Source organism: Spinacia oleracea, chromosome 4 (genome assembly GCF_020520425.1).
Source record: "Spinacia oleracea cultivar Varoflay chromosome 4, BTI_SOV_V1, whole genome shotgun sequence".
Taxonomy (NCBI): domain Eukaryota; kingdom Viridiplantae; phylum Streptophyta; class Magnoliopsida; order Caryophyllales; family Amaranthaceae; genus Spinacia; species Spinacia oleracea.
In genome coordinates this window covers 145,405,913-145,425,920 of record NC_079490.1, presented here as the reverse complement: position 1 = coordinate 145,425,920, position 20,008 = coordinate 145,405,913, and the positions used below count along the sequence as shown (strand labels likewise).

The 20,008-nt window shown below is 35.9% G+C and overlaps 4 protein-coding genes and 1 non-coding gene across 5 annotated transcripts; 1 reads left to right on the top strand and 4 right to left on the bottom strand.

Annotated features, from left to right (window-relative positions):
* Window positions 1-157: 157 nt before the first annotated feature.
* On the bottom strand, window positions 158-1,432 carry LOC110789551 (protein ANTAGONIST OF LIKE HETEROCHROMATIN PROTEIN 1-like). Its single transcript, XM_021994246.2, has one exon. It carries the CDS (start codon window positions 1,430-1,432, stop codon window positions 158-160), a length of 1,275 nt encoding a protein of 424 aa, XP_021849938.1.
* A 766-nt stretch (window positions 1,433-2,198) lies between these two features.
* LOC110789568 (uncharacterized) lies at window positions 2,199-4,851 on the bottom strand. The gene is made up of 3 exons (XM_021994268.2): window positions 4,414-4,851; window positions 2,567-2,773; window positions 2,199-2,467 (listed from the first exon to the last, which is right to left on the bottom strand). Exons 1-3 carry the CDS (start codon window positions 4,831-4,833, stop codon window positions 2,384-2,386), a joined length of 711 nt encoding a protein of 236 aa, XP_021849960.2. The 5' UTR covers window positions 4,834-4,851; the 3' UTR covers window positions 2,199-2,383.
* Window positions 4,852-4,932: 81 nt separating this feature from the next.
* On the top strand, window positions 4,933-5,004 carry TRNAP-CGG (transfer RNA proline (anticodon CGG)). The gene has a single exon. It is a non-coding gene; the product is annotated as a tRNA-Pro (tRNA).
* A 2,649-nt stretch (window positions 5,005-7,653) lies between these two features.
* LOC130471992 (uncharacterized) lies at window positions 7,654-8,088 on the bottom strand. The gene has a single exon (XM_056842384.1). The coding sequence runs from the start codon at window positions 8,086-8,088 to the stop codon at window positions 7,654-7,656; it is 435 nt and encodes a 144-aa protein (XP_056698362.1).
* A 5,054-nt stretch (window positions 8,089-13,142) lies between these two features.
* On the bottom strand, window positions 13,143-16,437 carry LOC130459743 (protein terminal ear1-like). The gene is made up of 4 exons (XM_056827269.1): window positions 15,820-16,437; window positions 14,823-14,945; window positions 14,559-14,700; window positions 13,143-13,796 (listed from the first exon to the last, which is right to left on the bottom strand). Exons 1-4 carry the CDS (start codon window positions 16,428-16,430, stop codon window positions 13,632-13,634), a joined length of 1,041 nt encoding a protein of 346 aa, XP_056683247.1. The 5' UTR covers window positions 16,431-16,437; the 3' UTR covers window positions 13,143-13,631.
* Window positions 16,438-20,008: the final 3,571 nt, after the last annotated feature.

Genomic DNA, 20,008 nt, shown 5'->3' with positions numbered 1-20,008 from the left:
CCATCATCCAAATGTTCATGTCTCTTTGTTATTAACTAAAATTCCAAAATTGAGGTAAAAAAAAAAATCTATCGTTGAGAATTTTGCACTATCAAAGTTGAAAGAATCAATCCAAAAAAATAATCCTATGAAAAAAATGTGTTGATATTGAATCACTTCACTGAAAGTTGTTAACTTTTGTTGCCAATGCACTTCTAACAACACACCCATGAATATTAATATCTTCCATTATAGAGCAATCTCTATGAATTAACCCATGATCAATAAGTTCATAATCCTCTATTTGATCACATAAGCCTGAATAATCCTCCCTTAATAACAAAGCATTATGAAGTATAGCACAAGCACCAACATATGCAACAGCATTCCTAAATTCCTCCTGAATTGGCTTGCTCAATATACCCCAATTCTTCAAGCTAGCAACCGTTTTAAACATCGAAATTCGCGGTACTTCAAGGGCCGCATTGAATCTCTCCTCATTTGATCCTGGTATTGGGTCATTATATGGGATCATTAGCCAAGGTAGTAAAGGGTATTCATTATTTGTTCCTACTAAATATTGAGGTATAGGATTATTAACTCCTCCAATTTGATTAGGGTTTGAGTTCAACAATTTCCCTCCTTGTATGTCTTTGAACAAACTTGTTGATCTTAACACCCTTGTGTTGCTTTTGTCACCATGGAATCCTACCACAATGCTTAAAATTCGACACGACGAGTCGACCACGATTTGGGCAGCTATGCTCTCTTCTTTTACCTTAAACCTTGTACAACTGATCACTCCACAGCAGTTAGGTAACCCTGTTATGTTCTCAAATTTTTGGGACACCGAGTCCAACTCCAACGAGTTTGGGAACCCGACCCAGAATCTGAAATTGGTACACAATACCCTGCATAGTTGCTTGGAGCAGAATTTGGCAACTCGGTCTGTGACCCCGAACCGGTGCGCGATCTCTGAATAGTCCGACCCGGTTGACAACCTGTACAGCCCAATTCCGAGTCGTAACTCAGCCGATAAATTCAGGGGAGGTCCCACCGGGTCGCGGCACTCAAGAAGCGGCTCGAGCAAACCGGACAGCCACTCGAAGGTGGAGGGCGTCATCTTGAAGAAGGCCCGGAATGAACCAGGGTCCTTAACGAGGGCCGAGTTGACTCGGGCGAGGCGACCGAGTTTGGAGTGCCCAGAAAGGGATTCCGGGTCAGAATCGTGATCGGAGACGTGGGTACGCCTCCGTTTGCGGCAGATAGTAGCGGCGACGTCCGAGGAGGAGAGAAAGTGGTGAAGGAGAGAGAAAAGGGTATGGAAATCAGGGGAATGGGGGTGGGAGTCGGAATTAGAGGAAATGGGAGAGGAGGGGTACAGGAGGAGGATTAAGAGGGTGAGTTGAGAGATTAGAGAGGAGAGTAGAGCTGCTAATTGTCGAGAATCCATTTGTCAGCTCTCTCTCTCTCTCTCTCTCTCTTTCCTCTCTCTCTCTTTCCTCTCTCTTCTTGCGTTCTCTGTTTCTTTGTATCTGACTTTTGTCTGAAGTCTGAAACCAGAATCTGATTATACTTTATCAGGTAAATGAGAATTAAAAAGCTGCAAACAAGAATTTGGAACTTTGGCTGATCACCTTTTCTGGGCCGTCTTCTAGTACAGTACTTGGAATTTTTTGGGCCCCATCCAATTAGTGAGCCTCGTCAATTTGGGTTGGGGTTAAAAAAAATCATACAACCAAGGCTATTTCTTTTCCTTTCGGGTTCAAAGAGTAATTTGGTAAAGAAGCGGAGGGATGAGATTATTTGTCGCTATAATGTGCAAATCCAATGTCACATATGATGAATGATGATTAGGTCTGGTTTAGATTAATGGTTAGGTGAATTTGATGAATGGTATGAGAAATGACTAAATGAGTCAACATGCATTTCTGGTAGAAGATTTTATTGTCATCTGCCATTGTCTCATTTAAGGCGAAAGCCTCTTTTTAAGGTATTGGGATAATATTGATGTTTATAGAATTACTCCACATTTATTTGCTAAAGATTTGTGACTAGTAGGAATTTATTTTCCATTTTTTCGAAAAAGTTCATTTTTTTACAGTAATCCTTTTCTAAACTACAAACAAGACAGTTAAATTTGTAACAACAGCTCTACTTTGCCCAAAGATGAGTGTGGAACTATTTACAATGAGTTTTTTCATAGAGGCTCGCACTCGTTCGGCTCAAAATAATTTCATTTCTTATAAACAAAAAAGGATTCAGTTTAAAGAAGCACATAAGCATTTCTCAGGATTCTAGACACTCAAAATTTTACAAAAAAGTAGCATAAACATGAATCTACATTCTACACTAATAACAAAGGGGGTGCTACTAATTTGAGCTACAATAGCAAACAGTTAACCTACGAGGCAACCTTCTCAGATCGTCGATTTCCGAACTGACCTCGTCCAGTGCCTCCTGGCTGTCTTGGCTCTTGTTCTCTTTTCTGCATTTTTCACATAGAGAACTTTTCAGAAACTAATACAGTACATAAAGGAATTGCTACATCACAGATATTGGGTGTACTATGACTATTTTTCTTTACCATGAAAGCGGCATGGGACCTCTCCCTCTTCTGAGCAAAAAGCTTACGAGCACGCTCTTTCTTCTTCTCGGCCTCTAACTTTGTAAGGCTTGGTCGATAAAATATGACTGTTCGGCCAATCTGCCCTACAACAACAGATGCAGTAGCAATCTCTAGTTGCTTAACAATATCATCCATCTCCCCTGGGCAGGTTCTATGTATCTTAAGCTGTTTTACCCATACAATTAGCAACAAGGCTCATTAAAAAGGAGATAAGATTACCAAAATCAACTACAAATTGTCTGTCGCATATGTCGGAACAAAAGCGATGACAATATCTAACAAAAACATCTGAAATAGCCACAGCAATTGACAGGTGCATCACTCATTTCTTGTTTTTCAAGTCCTCGTTTATGTAACTCGGTTCAATTTCAAGTTTAGGTTGCTGCTTTTACAGATAGGGGGGGAGTGTTCTTACGTTTCCATACATAATACATTAACTTGGTTAACAAGTAAGAACACAGAAAATTCAGCATTTCTTTATCCATAATAAGGCCAGGATTATGGCCTTACACACAATGCAGAAACAGTATCACAAAAGAAACCAAATTAATCAGCATTAACACATCATCTCATGAAATGAACAAGGCTTGAATTTGCAACAATTAACCAGATACAATGTAGAATGAACCAGACAAACCAATCTTTCTACTTTTACCTCAATCCCATATTAGCTTAATGAAATCAAACAGCAGAATACTTATACCACTCTAAATATTGAACAAACAAACCAATGCTGAAACAAGATAATTCAATTAGAGGGCAAGAGTCATAAGACCAATTGTAAAAGCTACTACTATCATATAGTTGGGAGAACTGATTACACACAAACTATATTTATAAATTACTCTTCACCCAAGATACGGTATACCGGGAAAATACCGGTACTAGCGAATCACACAACCAAAGCCTTAATTTCCCCAAAAAGTCCCCCTTACTCGAGTCCTAAACATGAATAATAAGTTTCTAGAGAAGGTAACAGTACTAAGTACTAACTAATCCCACTCCCAAATCCTTAAATATACCCAAATAATCCCTAGACCTAAATGGGGATGATTTCTCCAGAAAGTACAAGTACTAGAGGTAATTGAATCACAAATGACACTCCCAAAGGCTTAAAATTCCCTAACAATCTCCCGACTTTTCAAACTTCACAAACCCCTCTACAAATTCAGGGTAATTACGAAATATGTAATCGAGATATAACACCATTTACAAACCTCGGAAATTAACTGCTAGCCACTATTGGTTTCTCCACCCAAGCCTTTTATATAACCACCACCTCCACCTTGACCGGTGACAACCCCACCTTTACTTTAATTAGTCTTACCCCCCTAATGTATTCCCGCGTCTTACTTCAAGCATGCTCTAAAATGTAACTCCCTTACCATTTCAATGTACTCCATACAGAATAAAACTCGAAAAGCCAATTATTCTCCCTTTCCATACAGAATAAAACTTGATAACACGATTGTTCTCCCTCAAATCCAGAAGCTTCTTTCTTTTGTGTGCTCCATACAAAAAATATCAATTTTCTAATCTCACAACCATTACAATCAACAAAATTCGACCAAACAGCAAAATCCTAACCCCCTGAACTTCAATTTACAACCCCAATCAAACAACTAAAATCAAACAAACTCAAAGTCAAATTCAAACAAATTTTCAAGTATAATTAATCATTAAACTCATAATTCACCCATATTTGGAGAAAAAAATCAAACACACAAATTTCACAATTTATATCATCCAAAATAACAAAACCACACTTAAAAACATAAAACAAGAAATAATTAATCAAATTAAACCTTGAGAAGTTCATTAGCCTCGAGAGTTTCAGACAATGCAAAAACAACATTATCCGTAACACCAGATTTGCCCACTTGCTGAGACTTGAGCTTATCACCAAGACTATTTGCATAAGAACAAAGATCCTTCTTTTCCTTAACTGTTAAATTGGGCACTTCTCCTTCCTTAATTTTAAGGATTTTAGGTTCTGAGGTTGCTTCATCTTCCTTCAAATTCTCGACATCTACAAGGTTTTTGTTTTCTTCAAGGGAGCAAAAGAGGGGTGGAAATGAAGAAAGTGGGTGTGTTTGAGTTTTTAAGAGAGAGATAGATAGTTTTGGGTTGTGGAACAGAGAGAATGAGACGGTGGTTGAAAGGCAGAGTGGGCGGAGGATGTGGCGGTGGAGGAGGAATTGGGTTAGTGCTGCGGTGGTCGCCATTTTTATTATCCGAATTCCGAAATACGGAATATTGGAGGTTATATAACTTCTAGTTTTATTTCTATTATATAACATTTACGTTAGTAGTGTAACATCATAGGGCGTTTGGTCTAGTGGTATGATTCTCGCTTCGGGTGCGAGAGGTCCCGAGTTCGATTCCCGGAACGCCCCCATTATTTTTGTTTTTTGGTTACAGACTCGAGTTTGTATAATGGATCACAATTCACAAAGAACTAGCTTAGGTCGTTAAATTTTGATTTTTTTTTTTTTTTTTTGACATCGGATAAATTCTTTTTCTTCAGTTTGTCCCTTTTAATTTGGCCCATTCAATTTATAATATGTTTTTCTGACATATCTCATTAAATTTTGATTTTCACTCACTCGGTCTCTAACAAATTGACCAATTCTTTTTTTCAGTTTGTCCCTTTTAATTTGGCCCATTCAATTTATAATATGTTTTTCTGACATATCTCCTCTCAAACTCTATTACTTCCTCCGTCCTTTAAATATTGATTTCTTGACTTACGCTTTTCAACAAATGACTTTGACTCCTAATCTCACAAAGAACTAGCTTAGATAGGTCGTTAAAATTTGATTTTTATTCCCTTTGTCTCTAAAAGATTGACCGAAATTTCTTTTCGATTTGTCCCTTTAAAATTTGCACATATCATTTATAGTATGTTTTCTCAAAAATCTCCTCCCAAATTTTATTACTTCCTCCGTTCTTTAAATATTGCCATCGTATAAGTAAAAATTATAAAATATTGATATTTAGAAAATATATATCGATAAGAATCTAACAAGAACCTACCTTATTACATATTTCATTACGTATATATTACAAAAGATGGTCAAAGGCACACCGTGGATAGTGAAAAAGTCAAAATGGTGCAATATTTGTGGAACGAAGAAGTATTTATGTTGCTTATTGGTTTGTCCCTTAAAATTGGGCACATACCATTTAGTAGTATGTGGATCTCACATATCTCCTCTCAACTTCTATTAGGTTACGTTTGGAAACATGTAATTCATTTCGAATAATGTATTTCAATTTCTAGAATTGAAATCTTGGAATTCAATTTCAAATTTTGTGTTTGGAAAATATGAGAATTTGAAATCCAGAATTTCAAACCTTAACATGTTTTTTGGGAATAAAGGGAATTTCAATTAACCATTATTTAATTGTATAGCAATGCTTGGCAAGTAAACTAATCCATGAGCTTGGGGACGAGGACAACGTTTTTCACCCAGTCTGGGTACTGGCTTGGCCGGATGAAAACCGCATCCATGAGCTTTTGTACTTTTGTTGCCGCAACCTGATTTCTGGTTTCGCCATTATTTTTATTTTATTTTCTGGCGAACAGGTTTCATACTCTCATCCACATTTATCTTGTGTACTGCGACGGTTGGATCAGTCCTAGGCATTTCTTCAACCGTAAAGGCAAATAAATCTCTATATTTTCGTAGCAATTGTACCAATTTTTTTTCCATTGGATTGTCCAGAGGAATTCCTATTAGAAATGTTTGAGCCGGCCTTTCCAGATCCAATACTATATCGTAGTGTGCCCCTACAGGTTAAGGACCCTTTCTTCATTATGGGTCGTCGATATCTCCAAGGATGTCGTCCCTTTCTTTTTCTTTTCTCGGTTTTGGCGCTTGCGACTGACTTCCTTAGCATCTGTCCCCTAGGCTGCAGGGTCCAGCGTGGTGAGATAACAATCCGTAGCCAATTGTTGATTTCCTTATATAGTGTCAATGCTTCCATTTTCTCCCACAAATTTCAATAATAGCAAATGGAGGACGACTACAGCTCTGATACAGTTCAATGTTGGTCGGCCCAGTATTATTTGAATGTTGTGAGGTCCTTTACAATGATTAAACGGACTGTGCGTTTTGACATCAGGAGAGATTCTCCAATCTGAACGGGAAGGGAGATGATGCCTACATGGTGAATGATTCTTCCTCCAAACCTCGCCAAGGGGCTGTGGATGGCTGCTATAGCGCTAGGATCATGCCGAAATTGCTTCAAGCATTGGAGACTGATTATATCAGCCGATCTCCCGGTATCCACAAGGACTCTTTCTACTTTTAAATTGGTCATGTTAAGCTCAACAACCAATGGATCATCATCATACGGGATGGTAGTCCTTCAATAATCTGCCTCTGATATTTCTATCTGAGGGAAGTCTCCTTAATCATTCAACATTTTCTGACTCAATCCTCGTGTATAATCTTAGCGCCCTCAATTCGTTGGTCCTCGAGACGCTAGTCCGCCTGAAATGAAGGCAACAAATTCTTCGTCATAGGGAGTATCCTCATCTTCGAATGTTGGTGCTAACGACTTTTTGCGTCCCCTAGTACTATCACTGACGTTCCTCCGAAGGTATTTATTTAAGAAGCATTTTGCGGCCAGGCCATCGAGGGATCTTCTCAAATTCCGTAAGTCCCTTGTGTCATGGCCTACATCCTCGTGGAGTTGACAGAACAAACTTGAGTCTCTACTTTCAACGGGTTATTTCATGGGAAATGGTCGTTCAATCTCTATCCTCCGTCCTACGTCCATGAGTATTGTACAAAAATCTGTGCTATATTCATACTGCTTCTCGGCCATCGGACGTTCTCTCTTTTGTCCCTGAACCTATGACGTCTTGTTGGTATCTTTCTTGACGGCCCAAATGCCATTAGACCGAACAGTCGAGTTGTCTCTCTTTTCTTTTGAGATGTTACTCGGATCAGTAATCTTCTGATCTTTTGGGACGTTACATATTTATGTGGCATGTATGAATGCTTCTGCCTCGTCCAATACGCCCGCCATTTTTTTCATGTTTTTTTTACCAAATAAAATTTGAAGAATCCCTTCTTCAACCCGTGGACAAAGTTATCGAAAGCTACCCCATCTGACAGATCTGTAATCTGGTCGGCCTCCAAATTGAAACGCTTTACATATCTCCTCAAAGGCTCGTCGTGTCCTTGTTGGATGCGTCCTAAATGCATGCTTGTCTTCTTCTCTTCTTTGTGGTCCACAAACCGAGAGGAAAAAAGAGCCTCTAGTTCCCCAAATAAGTTTATAGACTCAAACCACTTGGACGCGACTCCCTTTAATGTAGCTGGAAAATATTTGCACCATGTGGCTTCATTTGTCCCTTGCACATACATGTGATGCCAGTAGGCTAGCAAGTGCATGTCAGGATCGGTAGTGTCGTCGTAGGCGTCCATTGTGGATGCCTTCACTTTAGGTTCTTTTGGTGCAGCCATGATCTCGTCACAAAAGGAGACGCGTGCCCCATAGCTATGGGCATAGCTCCGTACTAGACATGATGTACCGAACCATGTCGTCGTCCATGACTTATGTGGCGCCCTTCTCTAATGTGGTAAATGTGAGGTTCTAAGGAATTATTCATCATCATAGGCGTTGACCCGGTATCTGACAATTCGTCTTGCGTCTGATCCCCTGGAATTGGGTTAGGAGTTTGTTCCTCTTCATTTCTCCGGATATTAGACTCCAGCGCTCTCTATTGTAGTGGTCCTGACTCTGGGCGGGCTTCGTTGGCTAAGGATCTTGCGATTTCTCCTTGGAGGGTATGTTGCACTTGCGTTCGCCATTCCGTAGTGATGTCTCGGTGAATGTCACGGACCATCTGTCGTAACGACCTTACTGAGACTGGTGTCGTGGCTGCTCGATCCTTTTGTCTTGCATCTTCAGTTATAGGCTGGAGATCTACCATGATACTGTACCTCCCTACAGACGTTGCCAAATGATGTCTGGTTTTTTGTCGTGCTGACATTTCACCACTTCCACAAAGGTATCAGATATGCGTTGGCACAATCTTCTCACAACCTACAAAACAAGAATATTCCCGTAGGAATATTTTCTCCGATACTTAAGTAAGTATTTTCTAGAGAGATAAATTATTTAGAGAGAAGGTAGAGCAGAATAGTTAAGGTAAGTAAGAATGACACTTGAATGTCCTTTCACCTTGGGAATTGGACTATTTATAGTGGTAGGGTTTTGGGGATTTGTTCCCAAAACCTAGCTATCTGATTGGCTGACTCCTTTAGAGGGGACATGTGTCATTGTTATACATTAGTAGTGGGATTAGTGTTCCTCTTATCATTGGGCTTTTAGCATGGCTTACTTTGTCTTATGATCGTTGTGTGATCCTTGCTTTCGTAGAACACATGACACCTTGGCGTACTGGGTGCCATGTGTCGTGCTATGGTTGGTCCATGGTGGACAAATATTTTTATGCCACATCAGATATCATGTTTAATTCATGGTTTTCCTAATGTTTTAATTTTTTTTATTACTCCAATATAATCCATAAAAATAAAAGGTAACCTAAAGATTTAGACTTCATATAACATGTATTTATAAATGAATGTGCATGGATAAACAAAATTAGTGGTTGGTTAAGATGGTAATGAGAGTTATTCTCCAAAATTGAAGCTAGAGTTCTACGTGACACTTTTACGCAACGTCTTTTAATATAACAGTACTAGACTACTAGTCTTATATGCACGTTATGCGTTCGTTAAACTAAAATACCATATGATTTTATTAGAAGTCTTTTATAAAATTGTCAAGCATGTATCGTGTGCATAAATAATATGACTCTGGATAGTTCATTGATAACCGTGATTGTGACTCTCAAATTATTTATTTTGTCAACTTTTGTCAACGAATTGATAAGTGCATACTAAGATAAAAGAAAAAGAAGCTCAAAGTAAAGTACATACATTAGAAAAAAAGAATTTAAAAGAAACCAAAAAAAAGATGAAATTGTTTTAAACCCTTAAACATTTTTACGAATTTATGTTGATTTCGATTTTGCATCATATCGTTGTTTGAGCTGGCATTTTAATAGTTCCTACCATGATTCAAATTTCGGGTAAACCAAATAAAAAAGTTATTAACTTCAACATTAATTTTAATCTATTTCTTTAGGAAATTTTATGTAAGTTGTTTTATTAATTATTTCCTTAATTTTTTCTTTTTTTAAATTTTCAATTAAGCTTTTTCTTAATTTAAGTCAATTCCTTGAGTAAAAAGTTACTTACATACTGATATGATTTCATTGGAAATGTTGATTATTTTATTAAATGAAATTAATACATTAATTATGACCTTAATTAGCTTCACGGTCAATTAAAATAGTTATTTCAAAATTACTTGAATTCATTAAGTTAGTTTCTTGTATTGTTGGTTATAAATTGCATAATTTATGGAATTAATTAAGTAGCTCATTGCATTACACTCTCACTACAAGAAAGCACATGATTACCAACTACATTTACCAACCATCATAAAAGTAGTCAGTAAAACAAAATTTACCGACCGATTTAGAAGCGGTCGTTAATTTACCGGCCGATTTAGAAGCGGTCGTTAATTTACCGGCCGATTTAGAAGCGGTCGTTAATTTACCGACCGGTATTGAAGCGGTCGTTAATTTACCGACCGATTTAGAAGCGGTCGTTATTTTTGAAATTTACCTTTAATTGCGATTCTTAAAGTATTAGCTAGTGGCTATTGACTGATTTATTTTTTCCTTTTTATTGTATCTAATAATTATTGTTAACATAATTTATGGTTAGTAGCTAGGGGTATGTTAGTCATTTTTATAGGGGACACCAAAAATGTATTTACTAAAGTAATATCGGGTGTTCCCTTATAGAATAGAGATAAATGACTTTTTAATTTTTAAATTTCATTCTTTAACGTCAAAATATGGACTAAAAATGTAGCAAAGATTTAAACTCTAACTATGACAAAAATTGATATATTGAATGGTAAACTTTTAACTACCTATTTTCTTAAAAAAATATTCTTTAATGTCAAAATATGAACAAAAGTTCGCAAAGATTTCAGCTCTAACTATGACAAAAGTTGATTTCGTGAATTAAAAAAAAAAAATTAACTTTCTATACTTAAATAAAAAAATCTTCCTTTGAATGAACATTGTCAATTGATTTTACGAATTTTTCATGAAATGACCCCGAGATATGCGTTAATGCACCAAATACTCCTAATGTTTCCCGAATGCACCAAATACCCATGACGTTTTAAAAAATAACACAAAATGCCCTTAACGAGCATTTTCCGTCAATTCCGTTAACTTTTCCGTTAACTCCTTAACTTTAATTAATTAATTTTTTTTCCCTTTTCTTTTAACTCTTTCTCCTTCCCATAAACTGTTTCTCTTCCAACCCTCTATTGATGCTCCCATCTTAATTGAGAATTTCTACAACCCAATTCCAAAACCTACCAATTAAAGTAAAAGTTTCTATCATTTATCATTCTAATCATCAAATTCATACCCAAACCCAGACACAATTATCCCCGGAAATTTAGAAAAAAGGCAAATAAAAAAAATTCTAAAAAAATCCCCAAGAACATCGATTTGAACTCCGTGTCAAAAATCTGAGGGAGAAGCAATTTCAACTTGCAATTCAATTTCCTCCACAATCAATCTCCCTCAATCTTTTCAAATTCACGCCCCCAATTCTTTAGGGTTTCAGAATCTCTCTCCTCTTCTCACAATTTTGCAATTTGATTCTTTTTTATAGTTTTCTATTTGATTTTGGTACGCCGGTTGGGTGGTGTTGCTTGGCTGCGGCCATCGCGAAGGAGAAGGAAGCAGGGAGGGCGGGAGAAGGTGAGCACGACGAGGAAGGAAGAAGGGGGCCGCGACTAAGTCCTGGGCGGTGCGGCGTGGTGTTGCGTGGTTGGGGTGCTGTTGCGTGGCTGCGGCCAGTGCGGAGGTGGAGGCAGGGAGCCGAGTGAAGGTGGGTTTTTATTCCTCTCTTTCAAATCGAGACCACCATTGTTGTAGCTTGAGGAGAGAGAAAATGGTGGCTTTTTATTTTGGGGGGGATGAAGGAATCTAAGGAAAGTGACGGTGAGGAAAGAGATGGAGATTGATGGGATGAATGGGGATTTCCAAATTGATTTGTTTGATAAGCCATTGTTGGAGACTTGGAGGTTCAGTGATGGGTCGAAGAAAGAGGAAAGAGAAAGGAGAAAATTTTTGAGGCTAGTTGTACGGGATACTCCCGTGGGCTAATTTAAGTACAAGGCCACATAGTCTCTTTAGCCCAATTAAGGGTCCCAAGGCCCATAGACTCAAGGCCCAAACCATGTAACATAATTGGTCCATGACCTAAATCCACAAAACCCCTATAAATACCGGTTTATGGGGGGAAGGTAAGGGTCTCTCCTCCATTCTCACACTCTACTCTCTACTTTCTCTCTCTATATTATCTACTGGAGACTAATGTTGGGCGTCGGAGGCCCCGATCCGGGGAACCTCCCCCGGACCCGGGGTTCACTTTGCAGGAACTCACTCCACACTCAAGATCTCGGAGCCCGACTACACCACCCGATTCCAATACCGGAACACTAATATTTTTTTTAGATTATACTTAATTGTTTTTTTAGGTGTTTAATTAAGTTAATTAGGGTTAATGATAAGATCAATTGAGAAAATAGTTAAATAAGGGCAAAAAAGTAAATTCACGCTAACGAAGACTTAACGGAATGGACGGAAAATGCTCATTAAGGGCATTTTGTGTTATTTTTTAAAACGTCAGGGGTATTTGGTACATTCGGGAAACATTAGGGGTATTTGGTGCATTAACGCAAACCTCGGGGTCATTTCATGAAAAATCCGTTGATTTTATACTCCCTCCGTCTCTTTTTGTTTTTTACGTTTGGTATTTTTCACGCGTTTTAACGAATAATTAATTTGCATTGAAATCCCTCAATTTTTTTATTTAAACGAGATAAATTACGTTTATTTATAATGTTTTCACTTTTATCAAAATTCTGATATTGGAAAATGAGAAAAATTTAATGTCCCAATGGAAAAGTGTGAGAGATTAAATAACCCAATGAATTTGATTGGTTAAAATAATGATTGGACACAAATTTTGATAGAATACTAAGTTATTTATGTGATAATATAAAAGGAAATGTAAAAAAAATTTGAAATACCCAAAAAGGAAAACGTAAAAAACAAAAAGAGACGGAGGGAGTAGTATTTTTTTTCAAACTTCAAATCTTTTGATTTCAGAATTGATTTTGTATGAAATATAGTATGTTCTCTTTTTCAATTAAAATAATTTGTGTAGATGTGGAGGTATTGCCGGCTGTTCCAAGGGGAACATCAAAAATAGTTTTACTAAAACAACCTTAGCTTTTCACTCATATAATAAAGATATATTAAAATCTAGAATTAAAGTTATAAATAAGACCGAAGACAGAATGGCTTAGAAGCCCCTTATTCTTGGGCCGATGGGTTTTGGACACAAAATTGGACAAACTTTGACCCGGCCCTAGCTATCTGACATAATACGCTGATTTTTGGTCGTGACCCGGACCAATCCGCCTTTTGATCAAGCCTACAAAAAATAATACTCCGTAAACCATAAAGCAACATTACAAACGACAGCATTTAAAGTCAAATGAAGGATTTACTGGAATTACAAATTACACTAGAGAAATTAGTACAACTAACTAACATAAACTTCCTTGATCAAGGGTGGAACCAACCACCTATCTATGCCTATAGCTGGGCATAAGACTGAAAATAAACCTTCACGAAATGGAGTCTATTTTCGGTGTTATATCCAACGTAACATTCCCTTCTCCAGAAAATTAGACTTAGATCAGGCGCCGAATTCAACCCTCCGATGATACCAAAATATATAGTAGTACACATATATAGACCCCTAAATACCATGATCATAAACGATCAATAATTGAAAATGACTAGAGGCTTAATTAATGTCCTACAACTGCATCAACCGATCAATCTCGAGGATGAGGAGATATGTTTGCCAATCGTAGTTTCCTCCACTGACGCACCAGAACCGTCTCTCGGAGGGCTAAAACAAACTGGTAAGTAGTCCTCGTGGTTGCACACGAAGATGCTCTTACCAAAATGATTTAAGAGACTTTCCTTTCCCTACACAATCAAGTACGCTAATTAACATACAGTAAGGTTTCGATCTTAAGCTAGCTAGTTGTATCAATAAGTTGTATCGCGTGCATTATGACCCTGTTTGACAATAGTAGCTGAAATGAGGCTGAAACTGATAAGGTAGGTGATAACTGGAACTGATAAGTAGCTAAAACTTATAAGTTACCTAATTACAACAATTGTTTAGTAAAAATAAATGTTTAATTAGCTGAAATTATTCGATGAATTATGAAATATGCATTGAATTGATATTATATTGTATAAAATGTGATATATTGATAGTTTACATATTTTCATACTCGTAACTCCTAATAATAATTTAGCTGAACACCATTTTTTTGTTGTTGAGGAAATCACTTAAACATGTTTCAGGTTGATACCAAGCACATGTATTTGTTTTAGGCATGTTAAATTTCAGCAAACTGGTTATTTAAGCTAAATGAAATGAGTTACCAAACAGATTCCTACACTAGAGGCTTACACTAGTAATGCTAATGTTAACAGGGCGGTGGAAAGAAACAACATATACACACAAAAGGCCAAGACTAGTAGTCATGTTATTATTGTTGCGCAAAATAGAAAGTGCAACTTCTCATGTTCAAGAGGAACCATCCATGTTAAGGGCATACTGCATACACCAAAGTCCTAATAAAACCTCCACAAACTATAGTCCCAAACCCATGCACATTCATCGCAGTTTAAACATTAAGATAATTGCTAAATCAAAGCATGCAATTGTTGATATACCTGGATGGTAGCACAATTGATCCTACAAATCTTAGTAGACTTGAAATGATCCCAGGTCTGATTACTATAAGCAAGGTGAAGCTTCCACACCGCGACCGGATTGGTGAAATTGACAAAGGCATACCCTTTGTTAGCACGTCTCCTATTATATTGTACCAACATAATTAAAATGCATCAACAACGAACCCATAAATAAAGCGAATTAATACTAGTTTGTTAATTTTTAACAACCAAATGTACTAAAAGAATGATTGAAATCGTTACACGAAGTCTATAGGCAAGTAGATGAAATTGTATGCAGCAAATGGTTGACGCTTATCATTCGGCTCCAATTTTTGATTCTCCAAACGGCAGAACTCATCCAAAAACTTAATCAACATCTCACGCCTGCAACAAGTTTATCAAATGTGGAGTATATATATATATATATATTTAAATTTAAATTAGTGATCATTAAAATTTACTCATATGAAAAACTAATAATTACTCCTATTTCTTAATAGTACCACTTATAGCTAAGCTAAGCTACAATATAATATATATAGACCTTTCTGAAATAGGAAAAACCAATCAATCAATCAATCAAGTTTATCTAATTAAGAGAGAAGATCAAAGGACTGTACTTATGCATGTATCCATTTTATTATTTTAAATGCAAGAACATTAGTTTGTGTTTTCAAGGCAATTATGACATTTACACCCCAAAAAAAGGAAGGCAACATAATTACTCCGTATATTTTCCCCAAATGAACAAGTCATTAATTTATTTAACTATACAAAACAAATAGAGGTAAATTAATAATGACAAAAAAAAAAAAACCAAGGAACAAAACAAATTAAATAGAGGTGAACTGATTTTATTTTTTATATATGCATATTATTAATTTGGCCAGAAAATAATAAATCAAATCCGGCCCTTATAATTTCAATTTTTGACTTCCCTATTTAAAGTTTTAAACAAAAAGATAAAGCTTTCATTTTTACTCTCATGTTGTAAAAATAAAATATGAGTACTTAAACTTGGATCACCATCAAAAATCACAAAATGCATGAATTTAATTATTTAATAAAATAGCACATTTTTATTTTCTAATCAATTTCTTGTATTTTCCTTTTTTTAACAAAAACAAAAAGCATAAATATGAAGATGATAGAATTTCATATATAAACTGATACCAAATTGAATTTACTAATAACAACTCAAAAATTAAGCAAGATAATTTTTTATTTAAAAATAGAGAGAGATAAAAAAAAGAATTACGTATATTGATTAGGAATGTTCCTGATCATGGCAGTAGTCTCCGTTCCATTAGGCTTCACCGGAATAATCACCGCTTTCTCTCTCATTTTCTCTCCACTTATTCTCCCTAATTTACTAAAATCATTATTATTATTATTATTATTATTATACTCAAACCCTTGTTTTCTCTCTTTATTGCTAAACTCAACCCTTCTTCTACTAGTACTTCTTCCTCTCACAGCCACACCACCGCCTTTTAGTCTAGAAGCAGCTCGGCTTTTAGGCCGCCACACTAGAGGAGCTTCAGCTAGCTGCCTTTGCGGCGGTTGCGGTTGCGGTTGCGGCTGTGGTTGCATGGGGCTTGGGCCAGGATGGTTAAGGTGAGGGAAGACTACACCGTTATAAGGGTAGTTTTGGTGAATTGGAGGAGAGAGAAAATGATTGTGAGGAAGAGGAAGAGGAAGATGTGAATGATAGTAATTAGGGGGATGAACATGAATATGATTAGGAGGGCGAATTAAATTAGTAACACTAGTATTAGTGTGATTAGTAGAAAAACAGTTGAAATTGGGGTGGAATTCTGGGGCATCAGGGTTTAAGCTTCTTTTTCCTTGAGAGTGACAATAACCCATTTTTTTATTTTTTAAAAGGTTGTCTGAAGTTTCTTAGGGTTCATGCTTCTTACTTATATACTCCTAGTTGAGGAGAGAGAAAATGAGGAGGAAATTCATTTGGGTTGGTTTTAGAAAATAAAATTAAAAATATATATATATAAATCAATATTTATTGTATTGTTTTTAATTGGAAATTGTCATGTTAAAGGAGAAGAAGAGGAAGAGGCCGGCATGGCGGCATAGAAGAGTGTCAGTAATCATAGTGTATCTATCTCTTCCTCGATTCACAAAATCTACTGCCAAATCTTGAGGGTTGGTTTTTCTTTTTCAATATTTTCAGAAACCCCCAATTTGTCAACTGAAAAAAATTCTTAGATGTACTGTGCGTCTGTGCATAGACTATCCACCCGGGTCGGGTCGGGTCGGACCGGATCAGGTTTTACGAATTACGTACTTCTTCCATCCCTAACAGATTGTCCCACGCTATAATGTAAAATGAAAGTATTTTGGCTGGTAGTTTTGTCTTTTTGCTAATAATAATACTCTATAGAATACGAGAGGAAACATGTGAGTACCACATATTATAAATGTAATAGGGCAAACTCAAAGGGACAGACCAAAAAGTAAACTGGGGCAATCTTTTAAATTAGGGACGGTAGGAGTAGTAAATTAGTTTCGGTTCGAGACTAACTCGGGTCGGTCATTTTTGAGTTCATGTTTACAAGTGCTTGTTCATGACTCAAAGTTTTCGGGTTTGGGTCCGATCGACCCAAAATACTGAGAGATTTTAAAACACTAATTATTATATTTTTAATTAAGTAGCGTAATAAATACAAGCGTATCTTAGTGAAGTGTACGGGTACAAATGTACAATATATGTTCACTTAATAACAAAGTATCATACATAAGCTAATGTGTAGTCAAATTCACCCTTATAAAATACTAATTGAGGTTGACATGAGTAGTTAAGGGCTTCTTGCTCCTTGACTAAGGTCTTGGATTTGAGTCTTGAGTATGGAAAAAATCTCAACTGGGTGGGATGTTGCCCATCGAGGTACCCATACAAACTCTCGCGATAGATTAGTCTCCTCGTAGTAGAACAAAAAAATAAAAAATAAAATCAACCATAAAATGACGTATGGTTGTACGAGTCAAACCCAAATTATATCACACCCAACCATATATAGTAACAATAACGTATTTATTGTGCTTACAATTGTTCATTAAAATTATATTAAAATAACTAGAGATAAGTATTATATCATTAGTCGACTAATTTGCCGAAAAATAGATTAAGGTATCAATTGACATCACTTGTTACTTTGTCATATAAAACTGGAGAGTAATTGACAACTTTTATTCAGATAAGTAGTAATGATAAATCTCTATTATATAAGCTAGGTAGCACTCCCTCCACCCCTTGATGTTTTTCACCGTAAATAATGAATTTGAAACATTATGAGAGTTACAATTATTATACATTTGTATTTGTGTTTTTATAAGAAATTAGTGTGTGATTCGGGCGATGCCCCGATTACAATGTTGGAAAATATACGAAATTTTTACGCATTGTTTGCATGTGTTGCGTATGCGAGTTTGACATTTTTATAATAACTATTCGGAGATCGTTTATTTTATTTGGATGTGATGTATTGTATGTAGTACGTATCAATTTTCAGTAATAGTGTTCTTCCCTTTTTGGGTTGTGAATTAGTTTTTTTTTTTTTTTTTACGAGGAGTTCCCACCGCCTTCGGCGAGTGAATTAATCTCCCGCGGGAGTTTGCATGGGTACCTCGATGTGCAGCATCCCTCCCAATGAGATTTTTTCCATTCCCAAGGCTCGAACCCGAGACCTTGGTTAAGGAGCAAGAGGCCCTTAACCACTCATGCCAACCTCAATTGGTCTGGGTTGTGAATTAGTATTTGTAAATCATGTCCAATATCTAACAAATGTTTTGTGTATATGTTATGATCTAGATATGCTAACACAACTGTTTACTGATTAATGGAAAAACGTGTTCTATTGTATTTAGAAAATGGACAAATTAAAAATGCAGTCATTATTCAAAACCATTTTCAATAATAGTAACAAAATTAAATTTTCTTTCAATCACTATGTGGTGAAATTATAAAATTAATAACATAACCCATGTGAAAAAATAGTATAAATACACGTACACTAATTCTATCCCACTTAAATATATTTAAATAGAGTTAAAAAGCATAAATAATAGTATAGCTAAGATGGTAAGATTTTTACTACATTGTTTGTTGGTTCCATGTTCTAACCCTAACAAAAATATTTTGTGTATCAATATAAAAAAAGCACATCCTCCATGTCATTGTTGATATTGTTGATGTGGCGCCTTGTCATGTTTAGAAAAGGTGACACATGGCGGCGTGACATTATTTACCTTGGAGATTTAATAATAGTATAGATTGCACAATTCAATGTTGGGAGGTTATTTCAACTGGTCTTTGAATTTAAAATAATAAAAGCACTTACCCATGTATATTTTATTCAATGTGGCCATAATTTTCTATAAAATTTTCATTTAAAAGTTATAAGGGTATTTTAGGAAAACAAATATGATTTTAATGAAAGAAATGAAATGAGAATAATATTTTGGGACACCTAACAGGAAATGGGTAAAACATTATAGGACGAAGGGAGTAATTGATAAAATTTTCACTAAGGCTCCGATTTTTTAGACGGTAAACATGTACAAAGGAAAATGATTTTCCGGAGGAAACCCCAAATGAAAAGTAATTTTCCCTTGTTTGTTTATATGAAAATAATTTTAGGGGAATAGAGTACCCAAAATACCTATAATAAATCAGTCGCTGTAATTTCTATATAAAAAAAAGAAATTAACACAAAATTATATTGTAAAACCAGAAGATTGCTTCTTCAATAAAATATTAGGAGAAAAAAATCAACTCAAAAAAGATGAAATTTAAAGTTTCACCAAAATTACGGGTTTGGGAAATTACGGAAAGTAAACTTAAAATAAAAGTAATTACGATCACTTTAAGACAAAAAATGCTAATTAATCTAAAGAGACAAAATCAAATTATAATCAAACAATGAATTTTTACTTGGTTGGTGTTGAGATCGACGATAACACAACAAAGGAGGAGAGACAAATCACGTTGGAAGAGAAGAGATGTAGGGGAAAAGAAAGGAATATGCGGCGTTTCAAATATTGCAAAGCAAAAGGTATTTTACTCTACAGAAAACTCTTTTTTGTCCCACTTTTCCTTCGGTTGGGTTTTCCAAACAACGGAGGAAAGTAAGAAAATCATTTTCTTTCGGGTTGGTTTTCCCCCAAAACAAACGAGGCTTAAATTATGACAGTTTTTCAGAGGAAGAAAATACCTATAATCCTATGGAGTATCTATTAAAATTAATGTTAAGTTGGTCTTAATAGTTTAGTTATGAAAAGACATTTACAAACATTTTCGTACAAATAAAACTTGTATGCATCATGGTTGACAATCTTGGAGGTATAAATTTGGCATGTCAAATAATAATTTCATACTCGCTATATATAAAACCTCAATTTACTCGTTTATATAAACCCATGATTCACTG

Coding starts and splice junctions, on each gene's coding strand:
- LOC110789551 (XM_021994246.2), bottom strand. CDS start 1,432: ATGGATTCTCGACAATTAGCAGCTCTACTCTCCTCTCTAATCTCTCAA.
- LOC110789568 (XM_021994268.2), bottom strand. CDS start 4,833: ATGGCGACCACCGCAGCACTAACCCAATTCCTCCTCCACCGCCACATC. Junction 2,774..4,413: donor AGGCTAATGAACTTCTCAAG/GTTTAATTTGAT, acceptor TGGGTAAAACAG/CTTAAGATACATAGAACCTG. Junction 2,468..2,566: donor GGTCCCATGCCGCTTTCATG/GTAAAGAAAAAT, acceptor TGAAAAATGCAG/AAAAGAGAACAAGAGCCAAG.
- LOC130471992 (XM_056842384.1), bottom strand. CDS start 8,088: ATGGCTGCACCAAAAGAACCTAAAGTGAAGGCATCCACAATGGACGCC.
- LOC130459743 (XM_056827269.1), bottom strand. CDS start 16,430: ATGGGTTATTGTCACTCTCAAGGAAAAAGAAGCTTAAACCCTGATGCC. Junction 14,946..15,819: donor AACATTCCTAATCAATATAC/GTAATTCTTTTT, acceptor AACTTGTTGCAG/GCGTGAGATGTTGATTAAGT. Junction 14,701..14,822: donor TACTTGCCTATAGACTTCGT/GTAACGATTTCA, acceptor ACAATATAATAG/GAGACGTGCTAACAAAGGGT.